At 37.3% G+C, this 12,130-nt stretch overlaps 1 protein-coding gene across 5 annotated transcripts in view; it reads right to left on the bottom strand.

Annotated features, from left to right (window-relative positions):
• Nucleotides 1-8,496: 8,496 nt before the first annotated feature.
• CCDC91 (coiled-coil domain containing 91) overlaps nucleotides 8,497-12,130 on the bottom strand; it is a 113,062-nt gene continuing 109,428 nt past the window's right edge. For all 5 annotated transcript variants that reach the window (XM_030469375.1, XM_030469374.1, XM_030469376.1 and 2 more), the window contains exon 13: nucleotides 8,497-9,672. In XM_030469375.1, coding sequence (XP_030325235.1) covers nucleotides 9,538-9,672 — 135 coding nt within the window. In that variant the 3' untranslated portion in view covers nucleotides 8,497-9,537. The remainder of the gene's footprint in view (nucleotides 9,673-12,130) is intronic.

A 12,130-nucleotide genomic window follows, 5' to 3' on the forward strand; every position in this document is an offset into this window, starting at 1 on the left:
TAAAATGAGAGGACATCTGCAAAATTCACTTGGCTCAGAATTAACACTGGTCCATAGTCTGATCTGGAAGTGGTGAAGGAACTTTCCCAGGGGATTGTTCCAAGTAAATTTACATAGAGGGTTTTTTTGTGTGTTTTTGTTGTTGTTGTATTGTGGGGTTTTTTTGGTTTTTGTTTTTTTGTTTTTGTTTTTTTTTTAATGCCCCTGTAAGATCTCTTATGATGATGAGCTATTTGCTCCACCTTCCTTGTCAATGCTGCTTCCCTAGGGAAATGCATAGCAGAAGAACTTTTTGACATGACCAAAAAAATTACATTTCTGATGCCTAACATGTCAAACATCACCGGGCTGGAAAAAAGGCTTCCTAATTAATAACTCAGACTTATTCCAGTAGTACATCATTATTTATTTACCTTTTAATGAGAACTTCTTGCAATGCTCATGGATGATTATTCTTCCTCAGATGTTCCTCTTTTCCCGTGCTCAGACAGATGTTGAATTTCATCTTGATTTGTACTATCAGAACAAGCCTTTTTCTACTATTTTTTCCATCAGCTGAGGGAAAGACACTGCACTCAGTGTGCTCTGATGGTTCAAAATCCATTGCATAGTCCTTGCCTTAATAATTTCTATGGGGACCCAATATGCTTTAACATGTTCTACCACTGCTGAGAACCTGAGATTTTATCTTTAACCTTAGTTAAGATAAATCCATGGGGTAATCATTAGGGAAAAGAACTGTTATCTATCCTCAGTAGTACCAAACTCTCCTGTACTTGCTGGCAATCATATTTAAAATAAATTTTCTGCAAATACATATTTTGATCGTATCAGCTCTACACATTTTATCATACTTTATTGTGTAGCAGATTGAGGTAAGCACCAGATTTGCTGCTGGACTCCAGGCTGGTATGGTTTGCTGTGCTTCTGTTGTTCCCTGTCAGTCAGTCAGTTCTGAAGGTGATCCAGCTGATTTTCCCCCAAAGCTTCATTTTCAAGAAGATGTTTAGCTAGAAACAATAAGTAAATTCTGGCCTTATTGATTAACAGCTGGAGTAAAATCCACTAACAAACTTTGACTTGCAAGTCAGCAAAAATACATCTGTTCTGCTTAAATATTTTAATTGACATTTCTAGGCTCTGTCCTGGAAGCCATAGTAATTAAATTATTCATGACCCCAAAGGTATACAAGGCACAATAAAACCTGTAATCTACTTACCATCTTGATTTATTGAAGCTTAACCAGCATGAAAATATTACTAAAACAACTCATGGGTACAGACAATTGTGCTGTATGATTGCTGTGTGAAACCCAGCATGCACTTCCAAAAGCTTATGCATGAGAACATTTGGCCCCAACAAAACCCAGTCAACCATCCATTTGGATCCTTCTTAAACACAGAGGAGGATGACCTTGTAATCCCATCTCTCTACTCTCCTGTTCTTTGAAGTATTTGTTGAAGAAAAATTGTCTTGAAAACTGTGCATACACATTATGACTATGATGTTTTTGTTACATATTGACAGAATCAAATTGAGTACAAATTGATGCCAATGCTCTTGTAGTCTTCCAAGCGTCCTTGCCATTCAGGAACTGTGTCACTATCAGTCTTTTGCAGACCTTCCCCATTGCTGTCTGGTGCCCACAGGAATTTTTATCCCAACCTCTGCAAATGAAATATTATTTTGTCCAAGCCATTAACATATTTCTTATTCCAAAGAAGGTGAATAGACGATATATTATCTTTGAACATAACATCTGGATCCCTTTCAATTTTATCTGTCAGACATTCAAACGCTTCTCAATTGTGTACATAACTTTGTTTTCAAAATTAGTTTACTAACAACCAAGCAAGAATACTTAGCATCCTAATGATGCTAAGTAGTACCCCAAGCAACCACCATTTCTCAAGAAAAGCTCCAAAAACATTCTGCCCAGTAATTTCTATTGACATTTCACAGAATGTTAGACAGAATCACAGAATGTCAGGGGTTGGAAGGGACCTCGAGAGATCATTGAGTCCAACCCATTTGGGTCTCAACATGTCAGTCTTGCAATGCTTTTAAGCTTTACAAAGCATAAAATTTTATTTTATTTTACTTTGATGTTTTGATTGTCATTTTGAAGTACAGATTCTCATGTAGTATTGTCTTCTGTGAGATAAGACCTGCTGGCTAAATTCACGGAATTATAGAATCACAGAACTGACTGGAAAAGACCTCCAAGACCATAGTGTCCAACTTTCAGCATCCACACCAGGTAAAATGCATGTGTCAGTATCTGTATCACCCACTACAGCATGTCCTGAAGTGCCTCATCGAGATGGCTTTTAAATACTTCAGGGATGGTGACCCCACAGCCTCCCTGGGCAGCACATACTAATGCCTAACACATCTCTCAGTAAAGAAACTCTTCCTCAGATCTAGTCTAAACCTCCCCTGGTGCAACTTCAGGTTATTTCCTGTAGTCCTATCATTATTCACTTGGGAGAAGAGGCCAGCACCCAGCACCCACCTCCTTACAACCTCCTTTCAAGTAGTTGTAGAGAGCAGAAAGGTCTCCTCTCAGCCTCCTCCAAACTAAGCCTCCTCCCAATTCCCTCAGCCTCTTCTCACAGGGCATGTTCTCCAGACCCTTCATCATCTTTGTTGCCCCTCTCTGAACTTGCTCCAACAACTCAGAGTCTTTCTCGTAGTGAGGGGCCCAGAGCTGGACACAGAACTTGAGGTGTGGTCTCACCAGTGCCAAGTTCAGGGGCACGGTCAATCATCAGGATTGAAAAAGAACTCTTAAGATCACTGAGTCCAACCAACAACCCAGAAAAAATCCACAACCCCCCCTGTAAGACCCACAAACAACAGAAAACCCCCCAAGAAACAAAACAAAATCCACCATGCTCACTGAAGCATGCCCTGAAGTGAGTGCCACATCTACATACTTTTTGAATCCCTCCAGGAATGGTGAGGTGTGTAACCAGCAGCCACCACCTCCCCGGGCAGCTGGTTACGGTGCCTGACTACTCTTTCAGTAAAGAAATTCTTCCTAATATCTACTCTAAACCTCCTCTGGCACAACTTCAGGCCATTTCCTCTGGTCATTTTCCTCTGAAAATATTGTCTAGGTCCTGACAGGAACCACTCTTAATCTTGAGGAGTTCTGAGTCCTGAAACCAGTTTCTTTTCTAACCGCAGGAGAAATATGTGAATTCCCATCTTTCTTTTTCTTGACTTAGTTTACTAATTGCATCTGAGAAGTTCTAAGATTGAGGACTTTCTAAAGGATCCAGAACCACCTGTCTCCATTTCTCATTTGAAGCTGTCATCCCTCTCTATTCTGTGAAATCAGATATTTTCTTTCTATCCCCCTAAAGTTCACATTGTAAAATAATACCTTTTTGTGTCTTCTTCCCTAAGTCCCTCTCAACTGTTACACCACAAAAAAATTATTTTGCTTTTTCTGCATCTAGACAGCTTCTGTTCTTTCACATATCCTTGCCCTCAATTCCAACAAAGCGTGGAGAAAATAATTTCCACCTAGATTACAACTCCTCCTTTTGTTTCACCACCATGCTCATACACATTTATGAAAACACTGTTCCCTTTCTCCTTCAGGGAAGGATAACATGAAAAATATGCAAAAAGCACACAGACATAAAAGAGTTTGCAACCTACATATGGGCAGTTTTCTGAAATAATCATGCTTTCCAATGTCAGTGTTAGCCATTTCAATACCAGAAAAAATGCTGTTCTGTTGTATTCAAGCAACTCCAGAAATCCTTGGCTGCTGACACTCCAGGACAGATTTTGACTGGTCCATAGAACAAGCAAGATGCTCTAATTTGTATGGCTCTTTGACACTGAAAAACTTATTAAGATTATACCATCCAGCTGTAAAATTTACCAGTCAGTTGAATTTGCAGGAGATAAGGCAATTAATTATGATCTAAAATGAGTAGTCAAAGGGATATATAACAAATATATCCTTATATTTACCTCCATATTTTCACTACTGTCAGGCCTGATATGAAAATGGACTGATTTTTATCTTTGTGTGTTGTTACAATAGAATGTGTTTTTTCAAGGCTTTTCTGTAAGGAATACTACAGAGTTGCTACTAGTTCTGATGCAGCAAGAGAGAAGCAACTTATTTCAATGGCATATGAAAATACATTTTTTTAGCAACATTACAGTAATAATAAGACACGTACCTTCTCAACCAAGGTCTCAGCCATCAGCTTGTCCCCTTTCCTCACTATACCATGAACAGAACAAATGGTCTTGAAATAACTTCTCAAAATATTTATAAAACCATACTATGACAAAGCTGGGTGCATCACAATAACTGCACTTGCAATTACAAAAAATTTGAAGAAGGATGAAATTTTGAGCTGGAAAAAATCAAGAGCAGAATTTCTGATGACTTCCTAGGAGGCAGAGCTTCACAATCATTCTCTAACTATGTAATCTATGGTCACAATAAAAGAGCAGGATGTTCAAGTAATGGAATTTTTAAAATTATTGTCACAAAAATAGAGACGGTCGTGTATCATCATGACCAGCTATCTTTCAGAAAATGTATGATATGAGATCTACGTTAAGTTTTAACTGATGCCCTAATTTGGTAGTACAAGAACTGAAATATCCTTCAAAGTTCACTCAGCAAAAACAATTCTGTTTCTCCCTTGGCTAAAGGGCCTCCTACCATTATACTGTGGAGAGGAAAAGTTAAGACAAGCTTCTTTTTAAACTCTGAGAGGCAAAAAATCCCTTTGATTTTGTGAGAAGCCAAAATACTTTAATTTGAAGAAATGAAAGTCAATAACTTGCCATCAGATGGTGATCTATTTGTATTGATACAGACTTATTACTAACTTTGTCTGATTAAAAAAAAACCCTGAACCACCAATCCCAGAGATTAATTTGTAGCATTTTTTTGATGACAGAATATTTAGAATATGCGTATGAATAAACACCTCATTTTTTAATTAGTATTTACTGCTAAATTGCTTTAAAAAGTTATATGGAAATAAAGAGCATAATCTGAGTGTTTATTCAATAATTCCTTTTTGTACAGCACCTAAAAAATGCTGGTTTTGTAAGTCTGAAATGTAAGGAATTACAGGCTTTATAAACAAATGGGAATCTCTGACACACTTAGGATGTGGATAAAACATTGATGCCATATCCACCATAGGAAATTATTATTATTACTGTTTTATCACAGGCTAATACAATTATTGTTGTCCTAGGAATGCTGTATCACTGAAAGGTGACACAAATTTAAAATGCACACTATACAACAGACAAGACCAATGCAAATAAATCAGTCAGCTTTATTTTGTGTTTCTAAATACCGTGCTGTCACCTGCACCTACAGCTGACTCTCACCACTTTCAGAACATCACTTCAGGTCTTGGTGGAGAAATGCTACCACTGCTGCCCTCAGAAGTGTAAACTCTATAACCCACCCTGTGGCACGTGCCAAATATCTTCCTGCAAAACGTGGCACAAAGAAACACCACTGCTCCATGTATGAGGGAGCTTGATGATGGCATTTGCAGCTCCTGTGTCACCACGGCAAGGGAGCTGCTTCAGGAATGCCTATAAGGCGAAGCCTACAAACCTTATGGCTCTTCTCCAGCTAAGAATATCTATGCTTTTAAAGGCAAATACAAAACGTGAGCCAAAAAGAGTGCAGCTCAGATGGTTTCCCCATGACGTTCAACTACTCAAATGTGACCCCAATTCAGCGAAAGTATTATTAGTATTATATTGGCTTAAAAGAAAAAAAGAAAAAATGAAAAAAAAAGGTATCTGTGCTTAAAATATACAAGTAGATAAGCCATTAATACTTGAAGCCTTACAAGAACTGTATTTTCTGACAGATCACAGAAAGCATTTTTTCTTTCAGTTCCTGCAAGCACACTGAATTGAACTGAAGGCCCAAATTATACCCATTTAAAAAGTGTTTTCCAGACCAGTGCTTCTTTGGCACATTCATAGTCCATTGATGAAAAGGAATGCCACAGATGTTATATTTTTAGCGAGTACTCAGAATGGTCATGAAAAATTTTTGAGACAATCTCATCCACAAGTGAAGTCACTCCTGCAACAGAGTTTACGGAACCTAAAATAGCTAAAGGAAACCATGTATTTCAGGTAGCTCAGTGTATGCTGCAAGACAGCAGGGGAAGCAGGAAGATGGAAATTGCAAGTCATACTATGCTTTATGCACCCCTACCCATCAAGAAAGCCAAAGCCAATTACCTGGAAGCAAGAATGGGTATGTCCCAGTCCAGTCCATTTTCCTTCTGCACTAAGTCCAGTTGATAACTGAACAAACACTGCACATGATCTGAAAGCAAGCATAAATTCTGTCCTCTGCATGAACAGTTTTTATCAGTGGCTATTTCCTGCCAGGAAACCACATGAAATCTTATCATGTATTCCCTCCATCCAAGGGGTGGAGAAAAATCTCTAAGCTCAAACGTGTGGACATAGAAAATACACAGTTGGAGAGTAAGGTCTAGAGTGCTATAAGGGAGTTTCAGTGTGAATAGGAATTAGGCTCTTTAAGGACATGTCTGCATGACCATTTCAGACAGTCAGGAATTAACATTGCCATTTACTGAGCTGGCAGGACATGAGGTAACTTTTGACCGGGTGCCAATGTAAAGATGCACAAAAATCTTAAAACACTAATATGATCTCAGTCTCTGGAATGAGTACTGCCTTTTCCTTTTTCTGTGTTGATGTGATGGAGTGAAGGAATTCAGTGCTTCAAGAAAATTGTGTGATCTCATTGTGAATGAGATTCTTCAAGTGAGGTAAAAATTCAAGTATTCCTATATCATAACTATAGTCACCATACAAAAAGTATGTGGCAAGTGACTTCTTTGTTAATGACTTGCACACACACAGTCTCAGAGTTGATCTAGAATTCTGTAATGGAAGCAGACAGGGTCAGCAAGAAAAATGGAGAATTAGAAATGTTTAAGACTGTATAATATCACAATATTCAGTATTAACTTAGGAAAGCATTAATTAAAAATCCCACTGTTCTGATCTTCTCTAGACCGTCAAGCAGAAGTGTTAAAATACAACGGGCCTGATTAGCACCAGGTAAAGACACCATTATATACACTGGATCTACTATTACTTTGTCTTTCAGGTAACATTTAACAAACACTAACACACTGATTACTTAAAACACATCTTTTCGTAACAAGATTTACAGTTTATTTCTAATATAACATATATATTAATATATATATATATATAAAGTTTATAATATGAACTTCGGTGATCCAGACTGCAGCCTCACTAGCCTGAGAATTTTAGTTCCTGCATTTTAATTCTTAGGATTATTTCTAAGGCTTCATGTTCCTCCCATTACATCTCAGTCTTGCCAGAATTGTTACATTAGCAGCCATGCCTCAGAGGCAAAGTTCTGCCCTATAGGTCTTGAAAATATTATTTTCTCTTACATGTAAATCTTCAGTCTGTATAGAGGAATAATAAAAAGAAAAATAAAATTGTGATGTTACCTTCTAGGAGCTGGACTTTTCAAACTTCTTGCTGCCTTACCTCATCCCAGATTTCCAAAAACTGCATTTTCCTGTGGTTAGGCAGAAATACTGATAAACAAAACTTAACTTTAAAGCTCATGGTGCAATGAGGAGATGGTGGAGGTTATTGTATACCCCAGGGTTCACATACTAGATAGGTCTTTTTCTGTTGGATAATGAGATTTCTTCTCTGAGACCTGGAATTATGAATATAATTCAAGCTCCCAATCTGATCTTGTATGTCTGTGGTCTAATTCTGCTGTTTTGCTTGCTGAAGATCATTTTGCAGTCTTTAGTGGAAAAAAAAAATACTATTCCATGTACAGGCCTAGAAGTAAAAAAAAAGTCTGGAAATTCAACTAGGAATCTGTTCATGCCATATTTCCACAATTAAACATAGATTGTGAGATACTAGACACTCAATTTCATTTTACAATGCCTTTACTTTCAAAAAACCTCATGTAGACATCCCTGACACCTATGGTGCAGCTGACAAAGACAAGAATTTCATCATTAGAGGACTCATAAACATGTATTTTTTGTCTGTCAAAGAAGTGGAAAGTGATCATTCAATTAAAGAAATACCAAACAGAAAACTGGATTTTCATCATTTTGTAGAGTGAGGTCATTATCTACTAAACCCAGTTATTTACTTCTTTGTCAACCTTTGCATACGGAAGACAAAATCTTTGGTTTTGACTAAGATTTAAATAAAAACTTAAAATCTCTGAAACATTTCATATTGTCAACAACATATGCAGCCATTTGGTATTTCCTTATTGCTGTAAAAGAAGCAATATATGAAAAGTAACTGCTGATACAAAACAAACAAACAAACAAAAGCGCCAAAACCACAACCCAAAATACCACCAAGTAACAAGAAATACTTAAGTCCCCCATTGAATCACAAGCTCACCATAAGAGATATCGCTCTCATTTTATTTACATTCCTAAGCATAAACATTCATTTCCCTTCATTTAATTCAGAACTTTTATAACTAAGGCCCCAAATCTACAATCGATAGAGTGCAGGCACAGAACTTCCACTCTGTGCTGCCGTTCGCAAGATCAGAAAGACCTATCACTTGATCCAAAGTCCAAAAAATGTCAGTGGGGAGTTTTTCTGCTTCCTTCAGTGTATTTAGAAAGGGCACCTAAGGTCAGCAAGCTGCACTCCTAATTCTGTCAGAAATTCCACTGAGGCAGTGCAGTATCAGTCTCCAGATAATTACATCCATCTTCTTCCTGAAACTGAGGTCAGTCGCATTAATCGTACTTTCATGAGAAAATGATTTTTGGAATCCAACTGGCTTTATAGAATAGAATTAAATACATTCTATACATTTATTATGGTGATATTTTGCATTATGCTAAAAAGATGAATTGTTTAGTTTATTTTTTACTATGGCCTGTTCAAAAAAAGACTAAAGAAATGGCTGTCAACAATCATGTTTCAGTACTGATTCTCCTGTAAGAATATCAAGAAGTAAGAATAAGCTTCTCAGATTCACCTAAGGCAATGCACATTTTGGAAACAGAGATGGACTGGTGTCTATGCTCAATTAAATGGTTTTCTCCATTTTAAAAATATAAAAAATATTGATCATCATTCTGTGATTCTATGATCAATACATGATGCCAAATCTAGAACAGACATATCACGGAAATGTTTTCTTCATTGCTGCAGTTATCTGGAATTTCAATCATGAGCTACTAGAAAATATAATGAAACAAAAATAAATAAAATCAACTTATCACAGGGATTTTTTTCCGCCTCATAGTTGCAATTTGACAACAGTAGTAAAAGAAATAAATAAGAAAATAGTGTAATCCACAAATACTTCCATCAAACATAGTTTCAAACAGATCTTGAATCAATGATACAATTCCAGATGATTAGAATATATCCATCATTTCCTGGATTGAGATTTGCAACTTCATAAATCACTGTATGAGTTGTACTGAGTGTCAGTCTCTGTTTTCCCCTGTAGTGGTTGGCTCTTCATTTGGCTCTTCATTTAATAGAACACTCAACTGTTTCTGTGCACAAGAGAGGAAAAGTTCCAAGCTACACAGATTTCTCTGGCGAACAACTTGATCAAGCTGTAGAAATAAAAAAAAAAAAACAACAAACCATCAACTTCAAGAAACCCTGGAAATAAATGCCAGGGTTAGTCAGCAAAAATTCAACCATATTCAAGAAAAAAAATTCAAGAACCAAATCTGGCAACAAAAGAATCTAAGTAACTTCCGTGCATGTAATTTAGTAACAATATTTTAGTGAAGTATTTAAGTTTCTTCAAAATAAAATATATGTAAGGCTAAAAGTAACTTTCCAACAGCTGTCACATTCTACACAGGAAATCTGAAAAACCTAAACAGCCAAGCTGCCACACCAGATACATCCCCACAGTGTCTTTTAAAATTGCTGCTCTTGCTTTTATAAAAGATACAGATTCTGCTTTAAAACGAGCACTACCTAGCACATATTCAAAAATTCAAAGTCTATTGTTAATTTAAATGGCATCATGCTTAAACAGCTTCCAGAGGAAAAATAGCAAAGTTTCTGCCTAGTTTATTTATTCCAACACTTTACTGGGAGTCCCCTTCTGACAAACAATGTGAATTATCTACTTACCTGCAATAAAAACAACAGTCCTTTCTTGCCCACCGAAAAAGATAACACAATAACAAGACCAGGTAGGTTATGTCATATAAATGACACAGAAATACAGTTTACCCAATGGTATTTGGCTTTTCTTGATATCGTAACATTAGTATATAAGATGCACTGCAGAATTCCTATAAGTTGAATTTTAAATTCCCAATGTTAAACAAAATGTGACAATGGAAAGATATTTTCAAATTGACTATTAATTAGCTAGAAATTCAACTGAATGCATATGTAACGATGACCTAGGGTGAGACTGTAAAGCAGTGGTATGAAACTAGTATGACACAAGAGTTACTCAACAGAAAGGGAATACTTGGAAGAAGTCCAGCTCCACACTTGTGTCAAGCTGCTGTGCACAAAGTCATAAGGACTCTTGAGGGTAGGAAGGGTTTACAGAGGGACCTGGACAGGCTGGGTTGATGGGCAGAAGCCAACTGTATGAGCTTCCACACGGCCAAGTGCCAGGTAGCAACAACCTCACGCAACACTACAGGCTTGGGGAAGAGTGGCTGGAAAGCTGCCTGGTAGAAAAGGACCTGGGGGTATTGGCTGGCAGCCAAATGACTATGAGCCAGCAGTGTGCCCAGGTGGCCAACAGCATCCTGGCTTGTATCAAAAATAGTGTGGCAAACAGGATGGGGAAAGTACTTGTCCTGCTGCACTCAGGCACTGGTGAGGCCACACTTTAAAACTTTGTTCAGTTTTAGGCTCCTTACTACAAGGAAGACATCGAGGTCCTGGAGGGTGTTCAGGGCAGGGCAACAAAGCTGGTGAAGGATCTAGAGAGGCAACTGAGGGAACTGGGTTTGTTTCATTCGGCAGTCCTTAGTTGCTCTAATAATCACTTGGATTGACTTTTTTTATTGAACAGACACACATTTAAAATACCAATGAAGAATACAGTTAGTGATACCTTCCCACTTTGAAAATGCACCCAGAATACAGCTGCAGCACTGTGGCTGAATAAAGAAAGGGAAACATTTTTATGACCCTGTGCTTTGCAGCTTTTTAAGTTCCTCTGAAATGCAAAATCAGGCTCTGGTGGTTTGAATATTTTCGTGTTTTGTTCCAACAGAGATGAATGTGTCAAATCTAGTCACAAACAGGATACACACATATTTTTTAGAAGACATACAATCATAAAACTCTCCTTCAGTATTATGTCTGCTTTTACTTCTACTGCAAATTCCCAGCTGTTGTACAAATTTTCACATCTCTTAGAAAAAGCAGACATTAGTGCTCCATAAACAGCCTGATGTGAATCTAGCCCACTGATTTACAACAGACTTTAAAGCAACTTCAGTTCAACTAAATTTCAGAAAAGTCTGGTCTTGATATATTTAAATAACAGCTGCTACTGCCAAGAAATGAAAGACTTATAAAACCAAGCTCTGAAGAAGCTGTATCCAGAAAAGACAGTCTGGAACAAACGAACAACATAAACTCATTGATGGCTCATTTCTTCTGATTTGAAAGGTATCTTGCCTTCTCCCTCTTCTCTGGTCCATAACATAAAAAAACATTTTTCATTGAGAAACTTGCAGATGTTTTTGTGCTTGTGACACACATTTCTCTGAGGAGTGGGCAGACTGCAATTCACATGAAGTCATCTGTAATGTCTTAAGAGAGAATAAGAGAAACCTCTTCTCTGAGTGTATTTTGTCATCAAATTCTGTTAATTCTGGTAGGTACCAGTTGGAGGAGCTTAGCTTGAACCTGATTTTCAGTAGTTTCTTTTTATTGCATGTTATATCACATAGACTCCCCGATAGATCTTTTCTGAGCTTTGACTAAATTCTCAAGTATCTTTTTTTTTTTTTTTTTTTTTTTTTTTTCAGTACCTCCTTGCAGATTCTGCTTAGAGGAGATCAAAGTAGCTCACAAGAT

Source organism: Calypte anna, chromosome 1 (genome assembly GCF_003957555.1).
Source record: "Calypte anna isolate BGI_N300 chromosome 1, bCalAnn1_v1.p, whole genome shotgun sequence".
NCBI classification, from domain to species: domain Eukaryota; kingdom Metazoa; phylum Chordata; class Aves; order Apodiformes; family Trochilidae; genus Calypte; species Calypte anna.